The 18,565-nt window shown below is 39.0% G+C and overlaps 1 protein-coding gene and 1 non-coding gene across 2 annotated transcripts; both read left to right on the forward strand.

Moving 5' to 3' along the window:
- Positions 1-1,238: 1,238 nt before the first annotated feature.
- Positions 1,239-13,225, forward strand: LOC125020807 (renin binding protein). Its single transcript, XM_047606357.1, has 11 exons — positions 1,239-1,398; positions 3,948-4,053; positions 4,153-4,228; positions 4,316-4,391; positions 7,423-7,595; positions 8,481-8,708; positions 9,257-9,338; positions 9,483-9,658; positions 9,745-9,876; positions 11,466-11,553; positions 12,646-13,225. The coding sequence occupies exons 2-11, from the start codon at positions 3,953-3,955 to the stop codon at positions 12,717-12,719; spliced, it is 1,206 nt and encodes a 401-aa protein (XP_047462313.1). The 5' UTR covers positions 1,239-1,398; positions 3,948-3,952; the 3' UTR covers positions 12,720-13,225.
- Positions 2,787-2,858, forward strand: trnat-cgu. Its single transcript has one exon. It is a non-coding gene; the product is annotated as a tRNA-Thr (tRNA).
- Positions 13,226-18,565: the final 5,340 nt, after the last annotated feature.

The raw sequence follows: 18,565 nt of genomic DNA on the forward strand, positions 1-18,565 counted from the left end.
AGAACAACAAGAACTTATTACTTGAGAACAAATAAAACAAATTCCGATCTTGTCCAGTTACACAATTATTTTTGACACTCAAACACAAGTAAGTAATATTCACCTGTGTAAAACACCATCACATTGTGTCAACATATTACATTACTACACAACTTCAGCTCAACACTAAACCTTGTTTCAACATGTAGACATAACGTTAATGCATACATTGAAGTTATGAAATAAATAATATCAAAAAGCAGACAAATTACCTAATTTCCGCGGACGTAGGCGATCTTTATTTTAAAAAAAATATCATCACCCGTAATTGTTTAGCACATTTTAGCACGTTTTGACTTCTGTGCATGTCCTCGGAGACAAAACTGAATTAAATGTTATCAAGATGAATTAAATAATAAATAATTTAATTCATTTTTACATAATTATTCATATATAATTTAAACTGCTATGTCTGTAATGTCAACATCAGCGTGACCGTCTACCGTAGTCGTTGTAATGTGCGCGCAACACGCTCACCTCATCCGACTACCGTAATAACCGTTGTTATAGTCTGAGCGCAACCCTTTTCTTTCCTTATTCATAAAACGCTAAAATCGGGGACATTTTCGGAGGCAGCTTCAGCCGTGGGACAGGTCATCCAAATCGGGGACTGTCTCCAGAAATGTAATTGCATATCCCAAGCTCCAACAAGTTAGCCTCTTGTTAGCCTCGTAGCTTTGCTGGAAGGCTAGCCTAAAGCTAATTCACTAACCAGCTAATTATCTAGTTAACTTCAGCTACCAGGTTAGCTATGTTGCTAACACTCTGAATTCAAAAAGGGACAGACATTTTTTCGATGTTTTGCATATAAACAAATAGCAGCCAGGTATTATTTGTGTTATGAGCTCCACGTGACAGCTATCACCTGTGTCACCTGCCACTCAAAGTAGATGAGTTAAAAACATATTCATATAAACATATGTCATGAATATTAAAATAATATATCAAGACCTGGGTGTGAATATGTTTACTATTACTGTAAAGTTGGTCTATGGGGGATTTGCTCCCATTTTATAACCAGCCCGAAGCGATCTCTCCATAAACTACAGGTGTTTTCCACTTCCGCATTGGCTCCGCTGCTCATATCACACACTGCACTTATATAAATATCATCTTTGTAATATATGATCTTTATTTACAGTGTAAGCCTCGGACCCGGAGGTTGCCGCTTGAAAGAAAAAGAAAAACATCCCACTTCCTCCCTGTGATCACGTGACGGAGAAGTTCAGTCAGCTGATAAATTGCCTGCTGCTTTAGCTGTGCTGCTCCAGGTGCTGTCAGCACAAACCTCCAACAACCGCAGGTAGCAAACAACTCCCGGATCGGACGTCTTGACTCTAGTGCTGCCATCAAGAATCGGTAGGATGACTTTTAATACCAGCGGGAATGTTTGCTCGTTATTTAATAGTAAAGCGCTAATCCTTGATCGGGGGTGCAGTCTATAAAATCCAAATGTTTTCAGCGCTTCACCAGTGGTTTTAAACTGTGCGCAGAAGCAGTAGACAGCATTTGTAGAAGTGTTGTTTTTGGATTTATTTCATTTCATTATTTCAACTTCTCCTCGTCTTGTGCACAGTTACTGCCTTAACCATATGCTGCAGAAACACAGTAAATCTCCCTCATCTTACCTTGTCTTGGTATGTAGCCAATCCAAAAGTCCACTTAAACAGTAAACCGTGAGGTTAATATGTCTTATTAATAATTGATTTTTTAAGGGGTTTGATTTATTTATTTATTTTTATTTTTTTTATTATTATTATTTAATAGGAATGTCTCAGTTTTTCTCTAAGGTGTGGCTACTCTTTCCATCAGGTGATTCCTCACTTAGACAGTAGTATAATCAGATTAATCACAGTCCTGCTGTGGGTTCATTTTGATTTATCACGACAAACATTATTCATTTTGGATCAATATTAAATGTGTTTTTATTTTGCGTCCCCCAAATTTAAATTTCTTTAATTACACATTAACACGAATACAGCATATTTTAGTAACAGGATAAGGAATAGCTTAATATAAAATGCAAAATGATAATAATCATGTATATTTATAAATAGCACTAGATCTGAGTTTAATACAGAACACATATAGAAGGTAGGGGGTCCCTACTTAATCTCTCCATCAGTTTGGGTCCTTGACCTGAAAAACTTTGACTTAAAGTGTTTATTAAACATCTTCAGCAGTTTCAACAAATCAACTTTTTGTCTCTTTTTTTTTCTCCACATGAATGTGGCCCTATGTTCCTCCTAACTTGCTGACATTGTGCAATGAGACGACCGCTCCTTATTTAAAATGTTGCTGTAACAGTGGTTGCACGAGTAGCAAGATATTTGGAAGCCAGCGTTGACAGCTTGTCTTTGTCTTGGTTTGTCTCCAGCTGGGCGACCTATTAGCCGACGTGTTAGCAGACAATGTGGCATCTTAAGCTGGAAGTGCTTTGTTGAAAAGAAAACTCCTTCCGGCAAAGTGTGCATGATATTTTTTCATACTCTAATCTCCCATTGGAAAGGGGCCAAAGGGGGCCCTCTTCCATCTTTAACGGCTGGTTGTGCTGCCTGTCACTACCGGATTAACTGCACATTTGCCCCTGCAGGACGGTAACTCTGCTTGGACAAACTGCCCGAAACGCGATGTTAGAGACTTTCAGAGTTATTCTGCTACAGATGGGATAATAATGCTAAAATGTTTAACCTTAATCCACGTTAACATGTCAATTAATCCTGGTTAAATGCTCAGAGGCTTCTGAAGGCGTGGTGGCCAAGTGGTAAGGCGTTGGTCTCGTAAACCAAAGATCATGGGTTCGATCCCCATCCATGCCTTTAGAAGCTAACCTTTAACCCTTAATAGGAGAATAGAAAAATACTTAGTTTGAAATTTGAGTGTCCAGTAGCTTGTACACAAACATCAACATATGCGCGAGGAACCATATCTGTTAACTTAGGTATGATTTATGGGGAGCTGTGGAGTAGAGGCTAAGGTTAAGTAATCAGCCCTTATGGAAATTAGTGGCACCAGTTTGTGGTCAAGCAAGTTTCTGATGGTTTTCCTATTTAAACCTCGACCTCCCACTAGTCTCTCAGAACTGAAGAAGCTGCTCGGATCAGCGGCAAAACATCTTCAAGAAATGCTACAAGTCCAGTTGCCTTTATTCAACGCCTTTAGCACGGCTGGAGGAGCTGCTTGGGGTTCGCCTCCCACCCTCTCCACCGCTGTGGTGCCCTCAACAAGCACCTAACAATTTGCTCCCCGGGTGCGGCCTACCTCAGGCTGCAGTCTAGTGCTTCGACTGTACGTACTATTGCGTGAATGAATGGAGGGGTCAAATGCAGAGAGGGAATTTCCCCATGATGGACCAATAAAGGAATAATTAGTTATTATTATTATTATTATTATTATTATTATTATTATTATTATTATTATTATTATTATTATGGAAGCTAGAGTGTAATCTAGGTGCAAAGTGTTAGATCCGTTAAGTAAAAAAAACATGAATGTTTGACATGTTTGAATGTCTAACATTGTATTTTTATCAAAAAAGGAGCAAGAAACAAATGTGAAGGCTGCATAATAATTTCATCTTTAATTTTTGTTGCGCAGAAAGAGTTGCACGAATTGAGAATAAAGTGCAAGTAATCTGAGTAAATCCACTCCACCGCTGGTAATTCTAAGCTGCAGGCGGAGCAGCACTCGACAACAATTTGAGGATTGTTGCCACAAAGAAAATTATAGAGTTGCAGCCAGAGGAACCAGTCTGAGGGGAAACTGGAGGCTCTGTGATTCTCAAAGCTATCCTCTCTTTCGTAAATGAGTAGGCTACAATATAAAACTGAACATTATACCTGGAGGAAGTCTTGAATGCAGTCACACGTAACTGCATCACTAACTCATTTTCCTGTCGTTGCTGAAAGGAGCCATGTCTGTGGTGAAGCTGGAGGAGTGTCGAGAGCAAATCCGCACACAGCTGGACAACGCAGTGGACTTCTGGCTCAAATATTCCCACGACACTGTACACGGGTACTGCAGTTACGGTAGAATGTAGAAGTGTTGTAGTAGTTGTTGTAGTCTGCATGCAGCCATTTTTTTTTAATGAATCCCCATTGCTTCCTGTTTCAGAGGCTTTTTCACCTGTATCGGAAAGGATGGGAAGGTTTATGATGAGCTGAAGTATGTCTGGCTTCAAGGCCGACAGGTAAACTCCAAAACATTCCACTCTTTGAAAAGTGGAGGCATCAGATCTATCAGATCAGATTTTTTTTTTTTTTTTTTTTTTTTACAGGTGTGGATGTATTGTCGTTTGTACCGAACCATGGATCGCTTCAGAAGGCCTGAAATCCTAGAAGCGGCAAAAGCTGGTAAGCGTGAATATCTATCTATCTATCTATCTATCTATCTATCTATCTATCTATCTATCTATCTATCTATCATTGACAGAAAAAAAAACTCAACATTGCCAACCTCTCGCCCCCTAGTGTTTAAGTGACGTAATTACAGAACAATGTACCATGCCTAACGACATTTGAGTTTGCAAGAATAGTATCTCTTTATAACGGGTTTCCATAGTGTACCATACACTATACAACTAGAATTACAGTAACCATTTGAGTAAATGTGGAAGGGGAAACGGTCTCACAAGCTGTAAAGGAAGTGAAACTTGAAAGACAGCTGACTCATGACTATTAGCAACTTCCCGGGGTCACTACAGGTCACTGCTTTCCTCAAAGCTTCACGACATGTCCTTTTTTTTTTCCTTTTAATTAGTCAGTTTTGTTCATTTATATCGAGAATTACAAAAATAATTTATTTATTGATCCCACATTAAAAAAATCATTCACCTGTCAATATGTGCATGACATGGTTTAATTCAATGCAAATTCCTTCATAAAATTCACTATACAAACACTAAGTTAGCCAGATACTATGCTTCTGCTAGTGATGTTTGCAATAAGTTTTTTTTTTTATATAAAATATTCACTGCATATATCTCTTAAACCAAAAAAAAAAAAACACTTTACGAAACTACCAAAAAATCATTTTGAGGAACTTTAACTTTTTGAATTACAGTTTGATTACTAGAAGTCACTGTTGTTCATGAAAAATTAGCTATTTTCCATTAAACTAATGTTGAGCGGCTGGGACATTTTTTTCAGATCAGTCTTGGGTTTGACCAAGACTAAGCAAAATGATCTGACTCCACCACAAAGTCCACATCAGACTCTGAGGAGACATGTCTGAGGGTTAAGCTTCTCTGTATATGCTGTATTCTCCGTTATCGGCAACTGCATTCCCTACATTGTTTTAATTTTTCTTACTTCTTTAATCTGTTTATTTCCTCGTTTATCTTCATTGTTTGAGTGTATATGTTTGTCTTGTGTCCGTCTTTGGCTCTGACCTGAAAGGGGTTTGTTCCTGTGGTGGGAAATTACAAGAGGATAATTGATGTGCAGCTGTATAATTGCAAAAAAATGTACAAATTATTTTGATAAGTTTGCTCCCGTTGCTCGTCTGTATGGGGAAGAAAAACAAAATCCTGTTTAATAAACAAAGTTGGAGAGAGAAAAAAAAGGAATTACTCACCATTTGACCCATTCATTTGCTCACTCAGAGCAGTAGGCTGCTGCTTGTGTAATAAATTGAGGGTACAGTACTAGCTCAAGGCACCTAAGCCATGGGGGGGTGGGGGGATGTAAATCTGTAACCTTCTGACTCCAAGCTGTTTCTCCAACCACTGCCCCCAAAACTGCCGTGACCCGGATTTGAACCGGGGACCTCTGGCCTCAACGCAGAGTACTAAGATGCTCACGTTGAGATCTCACATTCTAAGCAATGTAAACCTGCACGTTTCTGACAGCTTCAGGAGCCGTGAGCAAGCTGCAATAACACCATGCAATTTATCTTTTTAGCATTTTTTATTTCTACAGTATTTATTTACAGATATAATGTTATTGGCACACTGTGTTCTCTGCAGTTTGTTTGAACTTCAGTGCAGGATTACAGTGTCTACACAGACCAGGTGTTAGCATCGCTACCTGTGCAGTATGTCAATGTATATGGGGAAAAATCCAGGTTATTACGCTCTTATAACATACAGCAAATTGTAAACAACTACCAGATATTAAACGTTCCTGGTATTCTGGAAAAATTAGCTAAATCACTTACTCTGGGGTCATTTTCTGACCTTTTTCTCGTCAAAATAAGCCAAAAAAAAAAAGAAAAGAAAAATTAGCTCCCCCATCATGTAATCCCTCGCATGATTATCAAACAGCTGTTGTGTCAAAAGGCGGCTCGCTGTCTGCCGCTGTTGTTTCACACTGATGAGTTTGTAATGCTGCGGAGCGTGTGATCTGCATGGTAACGTGCCACTAAGAGCGGAACACAGTCGGTCATGGAGAGTGAACCGGCGAATTAAAATCTTTAATCAGTTTAATACCCACAACTATACGATGAGACCGAGGAGCTGCTGCGAGAGGAGAGGAGGCGCATTTATTATTTAAATAAGTCGAAGCACTGGATGTGTCATGAAGCTACACTCTTGCCCATTAAGTGCAGACTCGGAAATGTTAATGATAGTAATGCAGCTGGATAGTAAAAATGGCTTTGTTGCCTCTCTTTTTAATTATTATTATCATATTATTTGATACAAAGCACATTAAACTTTTATTTAAGTGTTCGGTTGTGCTAGAATGCTGCTTTTGGACGAAATTATTGGCTTAATGCTGTGACAGCATCTGTACCAGCATAACGATGCTTTAATATTTGGATGGAAATTGTTGAAGCTTATCAGAATTAAACTGTCGTCTAACATCTGAGTTGTTTGGTCAAGCATGTACAAATCTATTATATACGGTCAATGGGACAAAATCAATGATTGGAGGACGCCTGACTGATTTCCAGGTCGAAAAAAAACCCAGAAAATAGAAATATCATGTCATCAATGTCATGCATAAGTGCCTCGGAGCAAAAATAGTGTTATTTGTTTTTTAGTATGACACTGATGATGATAATAGTAACCAAAAAAGTAATTTTTCAATTTTTTGATTGAGTTACATCAATGGAAGATCAAATGATGCACCATCCAGGGAAGGGAAGCCGGCCATCTAGTTTTTAATGTTGCACAAACTAAGATGTTCACTATAAACTAAGGTCTTCAACAGGGGGCCCCTAGGGGGTGTGCAGAGGTACTGCAGGGGGGTTGCCAAATCTTTGGTTGATGAGACATTTTTCATATATTTTAGCTTAATATTTTAATGCAAAATGATAATAATAATGTGTATTTACAAATGGCACTACACTGAGTTTATTATAGAACACATGTAATTGGTAGGGGTCAGTTTCCATCATCCATCATCTGAACTAATGGTTTAAGTTTTTCTGCTCATATCTTAGGAGGGGCTTTCCTGAGAAAGTTTGCCCGAGTGTCGAGTGACGAGTGGAAATGTGCCTTCTGCTTAACAAGAGATGGTAAAGCGGTCAAAGTTCAGAGGACCATATTCAGTGAGTGTTTCTACATCATGGCCATGGATGAACTAAGCAGAGTCACTGGTGACAAGGACATGCAGGTATAGTAGAACTATAATATATAGCATTGAATTAAAATTAACAATCGTTTTTATATATATTTGTTAAAATCCTGGTGATATTTGGTGTCATTACATTTGGAAACTATTGAATGATAGCCAAGACTATTTCTCAGAGTACCAGGTTACCTTGTTCACTAGTTTTAAACCAATATCTGAAAAGGAATGTTGGTCAGTAATGTCTATGTATGTCCATATATGTAAAAAAAAAAAAAAAAAATAAAACATGACTAGCAAAATCTTGGCTTAATGAAAACTGAGCCATTAAATTAAAGTGCAACACATAAGTAACTTGTCTGCCAGTGCATTTGAGAGGATAGCATTCACTATGGTAATTGAAAACATAAAGGGTGTGCCTATTTTGAAGTTTAAATATTTTATAAATGTGATACATTTGTCTTGTGATGTCCCAGTCGATTGCTAGCATGATGCAAATGGGAAACACTATGGAGTGTTGCATGCATGTAACAAACTACAGAACAAACTTCATACCTTTTTTAAATTGTATGTTTAGACAGAATTTACAGAGTGGGTAAAACTAAATATTTGACATTCCAGATGTGTCAGCTCATGTTTGTTAACAGAGGGAATGCTGCATGCCGTGTTCCAGCAAACAAGTAGCTCATCATAAATCATAAATCGAATCCATTCTCAGATGACTTAAATTAAATAAACAGAAGGTGGTTTTAGTGCATCAGTTGAGCTTAATTCTAGTAAATGTTGAATTGGTGTCAGTAGCATTCTCTTTAGGAATAAAGCATAGTTAGCAGAGGACATGCCAGATGTTATTCTTTGGAGAAAGTTTCACGGCTGTGCAAACATCCCTGTACCTGTCTGATAAGACTCCCCTGCTCTTTCGTTTTCTAGCTGGAGGCTGAGCAGATGATGGAGCAGCTAATCCACTGGGTTCGAGTGGACTCGTCAGGCCTGGGCCGGCCCCAGCTCCCCGGAGACGTTCCCACCAACAGCATGGCAGTTCCCATGATGCTCCTGTGCCTGATCCAACAGCTGACTCAGGGTCGTGGACAGGACGTGGGTCAGAAGTACAGAGAACTGGGAAGCTGGTGTGTACAGCAGATTCTCCAACACATTCAGGTATGGACACCGATGTCACGATTAACATATGTCATTTGTAAAGTGGTGAGACTTTGGTGCGTTAGCGTCAAGAGAGTTTTAAGAGTTTAAGAACCCAACTTTTCAGTCTTGTCTCATCTCCATTCCGCTGTGATTCATAATGGTTAGATAAACTTAAGTGGGAACCTGTGACAAATCTTTCACTTGTACAAATTCAAGTTACTAGGACTCACTCTGCAGGAGTTTGGAGCTATTTTGTATTAGATTTACCCCTCCCAACAATCTGAAATGCAGGTTATCAATTCTGGATGACTGCGATTATGATTAGGTCATTGTAGCCACTGAGCGAACAGCTGACGTGCAGGTGCACTAGATGTCACTGAAAAATAGACGATCCGTGTTGTCCAAACATGCTAAGTGCGTCTCCCAAACTATCTGCACGTCCACGCTCGCTAGGTGTTTTTTTTCTCACTAACAAGACTAACCACCAATGGCACCTATCAATACCATGCAAATATACAAGTTAGATACAAGAACAGAATAACGTCTTCTTCTTCAACTTGATGCAGAGAGGTGGCACAGCTATTTTAGAGAACGTGTCAGTGGACGGAGCAGAGCTGCCAGGATGCCAGGGTCGAATACAGAACCCAGGTAAACACTCCTGCTGCTGACTAGTGAGCCACATAATGCTGAACACTGGAAGTTTGGGTTGCACCATTTTCTTAAAATCTTTCCTGTTTTTTTTTTTGTTTTTTTTCTTTTACTCTCCCCACATCCTAAAACATGCTGACTCAGGCCATGCCCTGGAAGCAGGCTGGTTCCTGCTTGAGTACGGTGCAGAGTGGAAGGACGAGGCGATCCAGAGAACTGCCATCGACAAGTTCATGGAGCTCCCTTATCAATGCGGCTGGGATAAAGAGCACGGGGGCCTCTTCTACTTCCTGGACGTTGACGGTCACTGCCCCACACAGGTTAGTCCATCACACACGCTGGTGTTTGTGGTTAATTACTAACTACTAAAATACATTAAACTGTTTTATTTTGTGTCTCTGTACAGCTGGAGTGGAGTATGAAGCTGTGGTGGCCTCACTGTGAGGCTCTCATCGCCTTCCTCATGGCCTACAGTCAAACCAAGAAGCCTGAGATGCTGGAGAGATTCCTCCAAGTTTACGAATACACGTTTAGTCATGTGAGTTGGTGCGACACTGGCCACAAGGCACAAAGATAACGCCGTAGATCAATCAGCCACAACATTAAAACCACTGACAGGAGAAGTCAATAACATTGACCATCTGATGATAATTCAGTGTTCTGCTGGGAAACTTTTGGACCTGGTATTTATTCACTCATGTGGATGTTACTTAGACATGTAGCCCCCACCTAGACCAGACCAGACCAGATATCCTTCACCTCCTTGATGCCAGCAGCCACCCCCAGTCTGACACAGGCACAACTCAAAAGTTCACTGTATCCCAAACTGTATCCGTGGGATAATCCTCCCCTCAACCCATAGGACCCAGTTTTTGGTTCTTGCAGCAACAAGTCAAGCAAGTTTCTGATGGGTTTTACCCACAGAGTAGTGAAACATCTTCTCAAAACTATACAAGTCCAGTTGCCTTTTTTAAAACGCCTTTTGGAATACCATGACTGAGAACTTTCACAGACATAGGACCCAAAGGCCCCCAGTAACAACATCCCGTTGCCAGACACCACAAGACCCCCTCAGTAGACCTTTGTCTATTTTCTGTGGAGTCACAACTGTTTAGGAGGTGCAAGGGAGACCTAGACAACATTAGGAAGATGGTCGTAATGCTATGCCTGATTGGTGTACATATGGACCTAACTGTGGTTTGCATCTCAAGATGCAACGAGAGCCTTTGAGAATGACTTGAACCAATGGCAACAATGTTTTACTTTTTAGAAGAAAACTTAATAGTTACAAGATGGTCAGTGTTATTTACTTCTCCTGTCAGTGGTTTTAATGTTATGGCTGATCCGTGCTCCACAGTCTATGACATAGTTTAGTTTAGTTTTCCCTGTAAAAGTAACTACTCGTCACGACCACGTAGACCAATGATGGCCGTGATTGATCAGAAAATGCATTTTCCTCAGTCACGTCTCGGTAGTCAGACACAAACACAGAAGATTCACTTTTGTTCAGCCTCCTACAAATCATCCACTCAGAGCCCCCTCAGTCCCAGACGCCACAGTTTGAAGTACTAAAAGAAACTCGGCCACATAGCCACCGACAAGTGTTTTTACCAGCGTGATTACAGAACTGTGTCGGCACATCAGAGAACAAGAATCAATGCTTTCCCCCGGTGTGTGGACTTCAATCCATCAGAGAGATAACAGGAGCATTAGGAGTGGTCAATAAACATTCTGAGTAAAAAGGTTGCAGCTCGGCAACATTAAAAGACCAGGGTGTCCGCGGGAGACGGCGGAGATGGATGATCACAGGATCCTTTGTATGGTAAAAGAAAAACCCCGGCCAAGTGAAAAACACTCCGTGAGGTAGGCATATTATTATTATTATTATCTAAGGCCACTATAAAGAAAAGACACAAGAGAGGACTCATCACATGAGGCCGACCACTCATAAACTTCAGAAATATAAAAGATCATATTACACAGAGCCAGGGAAAATAAAAGAAAGCAAATGATGAAACTCAGCTCGACCTGAAGAAGCAGAGAACTTCATCTTGAACAAGTGTGGACTGTTGGCGTAATGTGCTCTGTGTGTGCTTGATTTATTTTTTTATTTTTATTTTTTTGCAGTTTCCTGACACTAAGAATGGTGAATGGTTTGGCTATTTGACGCAAGAAGGGAAAGTAGCACTGGATTTTAAAGGAGGGCCCTTCAAAGGTAAGAAAACGGTGGGATAAATTATCATAACATAATGTAACTAACCTGAATTAGTCAACTTTAGAGATCCAGGGGCTGGGATTGTTGTTTCGTACTACTGGTGAAGTTACAGCTTGTAATTTTTCCAGTCATGAAGGAGAACATAGAGTGAACAAATCAAACCCAGTGTTTAGTTTGGTCCATTCTGGACTACTTGAGGAATACAGTGGTGAAACATTGCAGTTTTCATGGTAGAGGACTTTCTTCTCGTGTAGATATGAAGACATTAGCTTACGAAAACTCACTGATTGATAATTACAGGTGATTATTAACTAGAGCGCTGATATATCAACCTAGATCATACATCATACTTGCATCTTGTAGCCTGCAGCTTGTAGCCTGTAGTTTGTAGCCTTTAGTTTGTAGCTTGCAGCCTTTAACTTGTAGTCTGTAGCTTGTAGCATGTAGCCATTAGCTTGTAGTCTGTAGCTTGTAGCATGTAGCCATTAGCTTCTAGTTTGTAGCTTGCAGCCTTTAGCTTGTAGTCTGTAGCTTGTAGCATGTAGCCATTAGCTTGTAGTTTGTAGCCTGTAGCCCATAGTCTTTATAGCCTGTAGCTTGTAGGTTGCAGCTTGTAGTTTGTAGTTTGTGGCTTGTATCTTGTAGTCTGTAGGTTGTAGCTTATAGCCTGTAGCTTGTACCTTGTAACCTGTGGCTTGTCGCTTGTAGCAGGTAGCTTTTAGCTTGTAGCCTGTAGCTTGTAGTTTGTAGTTTGTAGCCTGTAGGTTCTAGGTTGTAGCCTGTAGCCTGTAGCCTGTAGCTTGTACCTTGTAACCTGTGGCTTGTAGCAGGTAGCTTTTAGCTTGTAGCCTGTAGTTTGTAGCTTGTAGCTTGTAGTGTGTAGCCTGTAGGTTCTAGGTTGTAGCCTGTAGTTTGTAGCTTGTAGCTTGTAACCTGCAGAGGTTTGGTACTCTTGAAAATGCATTTTATTCTTCTGCGCCTTTGGGGTATTGGAGATCGATGTTTTTATGTGTTTTATGTTTTGATAATTTTATACCTTTCACAGACAGTAAAGTGTCTTGTTTTTTTAAATATCTTGTGTTTTCTTTTCAGGCTTCTTCCATGTGCCTCGCTGCCTGTACATGTGTGAGCGTATTCTGGACGATCTGCTGGCAAACAAGGACTGAGCATCCTAGACGTGAATGTTCTGAAAACTGGAGCTTATCTTGACTTGGTGGTTCCTAAAATAAATCAAACCACATAATATTTAAATATGCATTGCACACTGTACAGTTGCAATAATTGTTTCATCTCTTTGTCCTACCACTTGTTTTACAGCAGTATTTTGTGTATAAAACAAGGGCCTTCTTTACATTTCCACTATTGACAGTTTGTTGTGACTTCCAGTGGAGATTTTTTTTTCTTTCTATGAGTACTGTTGACTTTCAACAAAAAAAAAAAAAAAAAAAAAAAGAGTCCAGACCTGCTGGTTGGCAGAGTTTTCTCTAAGCGTTCATAAAACGTTACGATTTCCATAAAGTTGCCATGTTGTGTTGCATACTACTGTGCAGCTACAGGTAGATCTACTTTCTCGTTGACAGGAGTATACTTATTAAAACCAGTTTGTCAAGGAACTGCTTAGGGGGTTTAATGTAGAAGAGAGGACAACATGTTACTGGTGAACGTGGCTGTAGACATATCTGAAGCAACTAAACAGAGAGGTAACATGCTACATTCACACTGCATCCTTTCTATAGGAAGTACACGTACTCACATGGAAATGGACCAAAATACTTGAGCGTTATCATTTTTAAGCAATATAAACCGATCAGGCATAACATTATGACCACCTTCCTAATATTGTGTAGGTTGTCCTTGCACCTCCTTAACAGTTGTGACTCATCAGAGAATGGACGTGGGCCTTCTGAGGGTGTCTGGTAACACAATGTTGTCAGTAAAGTGTTTTTGTGTGTAGCTGTGTCAGACTGCATCAGTGTAACATCCACACTAATGCCAGGCCCAGCACTTCTCCTGTCACTGGTCATAATGTTACACCTGATCGATGTATAGTGACTTTATATTGTGTTGCACATGTTGAAGTCACCTTTTCTCTGGGATTTTTAAAAAAAGGGATCGTGCCTTAGCATTGACCAGCTATCGCTGGTTACAGCTTGTTGTTGAGCTTGTTGTTCACTGGAAACAACTGCCTGCTGCTGTTGGATGTTAAAGTTGATGAAGCTAAAGCTGCTGCATGTTCATCAAAAACTGTTGCAAGAAGCTAAAATGCTCAGCAGGGGCATGTAGATTACCTGAGATGTTATATTAGATATTGCACATTTTCTCAACAGGGCTTTAATGATGCGCATTGTCTTTTTTTTCGGGCTTGTGGTAACATCAATATGATATTTTTTAATTATAAGATAATTAATGGGGAAAAAAAGGTTATTTCTTGTGTGACTGAAGTTTTTATTTTGAAGCACTCCATGATGTCTTGCTAAAATATAAATATATTTCAAACTGTTTTTGCTTCATTTCTTTTTTTTTTAATAGATATGGACTTGAGATACGTTGTTGAATAGCTGAACATGGGAAGAAAATACTTTCCAGAAAATAGCCAGTGAAAGACTCAGAGGAAAATTCTTACATTTATTGTAAAAGAGAAAAAAAAAGCCCAATTACAACTTTTGACATTTAGAATTAGGAGGGCGAGTGAGGGAGTAGAAATGGCAGTGGTGTTATGTGGTGGCACGTTGGTGTCCAAATGCAAAAGGGCGGAACAGAGAAATAAAGCATTGAAATTGAAGCTGAAAACTGGGTGTAAAAAGTCAATTATGGGGGAGGAAAAAAAGATAAACGTTAGACCCTGTAGGAGAGAATCTGGAAGAAACGGGAAAAAAGTCGCACATGTTGGACGAGGGAATATCTTGACAGTGAATCGGTGCCTTTACAAGTCAGTAATGAGCTGCCTCCTACAGTATGTGTGATGGTGATGGTTACGCAAGCTTTAATGAAAGTGCACTTTGCTCCACCCGGCCTCCTCCCAGATGCCACATGTTGCTAATGTACTTGAAGATGCATAAAGAGAATGAGATAATGACATGGTTTTAATGTTGTTAAAGTCAAAGCAAATAACAGCAGCTAACGGCCGGTGCACATTCAACATCAGAGCGGAACAATGCGGAGGCACTGAGGATGCATAATAGAGGAAGAAGAGGGGAAGTCAGTCGAGGCAAATGGAGCGAGCAAGTACATTAAGACGGTTACATAAAATTATCACAATACAGGAGCACAACAGACAGATTAGTCCTCTAGCAAGCGAAAACCAAGTCAGAAGAAAACAGCCATGACACTAAACACAAAAGCATCGTCGTGGAACAGACAGACACGGCCAAGGTGAAGGATATTAGAGGAAACCTGCTATATAATGAGAAGTCTGATAACATGGAATAAAATCAGAATTAATGTATTACTGTTATTTGTCCCTGAGTGAGGAAATTGCAGTATAGAAGATACGAGAAATACGCATTAGTATATATACAAAAAATATTGAATTCCATTCCATTCCAGTTGAACACATTACATAGCAAGTAGTGAATGGTGAAAGTGTGGAAACCTTGATGTGTGATGATGTTCATTGTGGAGCTGAACAGCAGCAGGAAGGAAAGACCTCCTGATTCTTTCCTTCACACGGCGACGGTGAGTCAGGAAACATGACTCAAACCAACTCTTCACTGTTTTTATTACTACTGTAAGGACCATGCAAGACTAGATTAGTCAAACTAAAACATGAAAAACACATGGTCTGAATGAGCGTTCTGTTCACAGATGAAAGTACGAAGAAGGCCGTAAAACACTGAAAGGTTTACGACGCCTCACAGGCCAGCAGTGTTCACTGATGACAGACTCTGTCTGATTAGACGGCGCTTTACGGTGTAGATGGACAATAAATAACCCAAAACATTCAGTCAAAAATCAACCTAGAGTTAACTAATGAAAAGAGAAAAGACAAAAGAAGGATCCTGTTCTTTGGTAACGTGGAATCTGACACTCACTGCTTTAAAAAATCCGGACAAATATGTATATTTTATTAAAGATTATGCAATCCAAAAAGGAATTTAAAAAAGGCAGCTGAACTTGTAGAGTTTCTTTTTCTTTCTTTCTTTTTTGAGAAGACGTTTTCGCCATTCATTCAAGTAGCTTCTTCAGATCAGAACAGAAGTGAAGAAGCTACTCGGATGAGTGGCTACTGCTGCTTCTCAAAAACTTTACACACTATTTTTAGACCTTCACAGACATGCGATCTGTTTCGATGCTGTCAGCGTGTTTGTTAATTCTCGTGGAAGACGTCTTGCTGTCTGTTTCAGCTATTTACTGAAATACATATCAGGATATAGAAATGCATGCACATGGACCCTGTTTGTTCAGTTAACCACCTTGGCTAACGTCCCGGTGGGGATGATTTTCCAAAGTTTCATATCATTACAATAGTTTCAACACAATGAATGTGATTGGCTGGTTACGGGTTTGGGGAGCTGCGTCACTCCTTCCTCTGCAACCTTTATCACTTCAGAACAGATTGTTCTTTTTATTGCCTCTGGGGCTCACTATATGTTTTCTCCTGCTCTGGCATAGTCAGCTGATTGCCACTTTCTTAACATGTATCAATGCTAAGCAAGTAAACGGGGCTGATGCTTCTGACGCTCTCATTATCTAATTCTTTATTTTGGTTATATAAATATTAGTAATGTTCATATACACACTTCTAAACGGAATCTAGAAATTGTCAAGTAATTACCACATGTCAAAAAAAATGCTCTGTAAATGGGTATATACATAATTGTGGGACCTTTTAAGTTTAATATAGTTGACAGGCATCATAGTTGATCACATTTTGTCTGTTTTCAGGCCTAAAATCAACAAGGCCGCCTATAACCAATCACCTCATAGCATTTTTACACAAATATTCTTCTAAATATTATATATTATATATTATTAATTAAGAAAGAACACACCTTGGAGCAGGTCGTGTGATTTGGATTTAACACACTCCCTAGAGAGGTGTAGTGTAATGTGTTTGTAATGGGGAACTTGGCTGAAAGTGAGTTCTCAGACACAGATAGAATTTGTTATTTTCCATATGAAAGTTGATATTTTACCAAAAAAGAAACATCTGTCATGATTATCCCAATTTAACAAAAATAACTTAGAATTTAGTTGACATGTTAGTGATATCTAGTCATTTTTTATTAATAAGTGATTGTTTCCATAATAAACAATTATGGATTTTATAAAGACATGATCATAATGAACATAAAAACATTACTTTTATTTTTATTTTGAATAAAAATGTATGTTAGGTACATTCCATAGACTTCTCCTTAGTTATATATTGACCCAAATAAGTAGCTGTGTACTAAAAGTGTTGTAATTCCTACACCTTTCTTCCAATTTGGATGTGAATCCCCCCGTATTAAAGTTAAATATTACTTGAGTGTGTAGAGATAAGATAATAAAAAAATGGTATCCAGCAATCAGTCCTATCAAAGTACATCACAGTGTTGATGTCGTGTCATTGAGTAATGATCGTGTTTTGGTTGAAAGGCGCTGATGCTCCCACAACAGTCAGACTCATCAAACAGGACTAGCAGGCCACCGTACGAGGCCCCGGGCTATTACGGGGTCACTGGGTTTTACAAACTTTACTGAACAGACGTCTCATCAGGAAACCTCTCTACTGACTACGTAGTAGATGTGCATTTGCTGATTCTGGCTCATACTAATGTCAAACCCATAACCGCCTGATGCAAACCAGTTTCGGGTTTCATCGCTGTCACGACAAAGACAGTAAGAGTCATAATGCCCCTGATGAGGAGTAATTCATGGAGAAACGCTGGGCTGTCCCACTCTTTTTATTTTATTTTATTTTTTTATTCTATTTTTCATCACCAGGGTAATTAGAGTGACTAATTAAAGTGAAGTTTCATTTTGATTAATTAAAACCTGGACACCTCCAGTAATAAAGGTCCTTCATACGCACTGATGAGTAATTTATGGCTTTTTCGGTTCCAACTGAGATGAAAAGTTCATACCAATGTTTAAAATCAGCCACGTTTTATGAAAGACAGCTATACAGAAATGCTAATGCTAATGATCCACACAAGTGTTCTTCTTTGTGAATGTAATGTTAGAATTTAACTATTAACTGTTAAGCTTTAAAGAAATAGTTTAAAAACATTTTGTTTTGTGCAGGCTATAATCCATTCTTACTCTTTTTGTGTATTTGTTATAAGAGGTGATGTGGAGGTGATCTTGTCTGGACAGTTAATGAATTCAAAAGTCAAAGTATCACCACGATCTGGGGCCAAAAATAAAGTTAATAGCCTGTAGCTGGTTTGTTAGTGAGACTCAGAAAACATCAGTCATTTCTGTCTTTTCCACAACGGAAATTAAACCAATGTTTACAGTCTGCCACGTCTTATTAAAGAGAGCTATACAACAATAATATAAAAAAGTGTTTAATAAAATGAATAAAATGTTTAATGGAATTTCACATTTTATGCTTAGGAAAACAAAGTGTCCCCTTTAAACCCCCGACCCAACCCTTTCAGCCAACGTGTATCCACTGATGGGACACGCCCTCATCAGGACCAGCACAGACCCGAGCAAGAAACCCTCATTAAATTATAATTAATTAATGTGATTAATATTTCAATCAGCCCTAGTATCGTCTCCTGCATGTGGACATTCACAAAAAAACGCTATTATACTGCACTGTGCATATTTTTGTGTATTTAATTTATATCTGTACAGTTTATTTAATGCTGACAGATTAACGTGCGCTCCGATTCGTTAGTACATTATGTCCCATATCGAGAAAATACTATTTTTATAAAAGACAAGAAAAATTAAATACTATTTAAAAAAAATAAAAATAAAAAATATATGTATATATATGAACATAATAGAAAACTTTTTATTTATTAGCATTTTCTCCGCATCTGAATCCGTGTGAGATCTTGGCGTGATTGATGAC

This window comes from Mugil cephalus, chromosome 1 (assembly GCF_022458985.1).
Source record: "Mugil cephalus isolate CIBA_MC_2020 chromosome 1, CIBA_Mcephalus_1.1, whole genome shotgun sequence".
Classification (NCBI taxonomy): domain Eukaryota; kingdom Metazoa; phylum Chordata; class Actinopteri; order Mugiliformes; family Mugilidae; genus Mugil; species Mugil cephalus.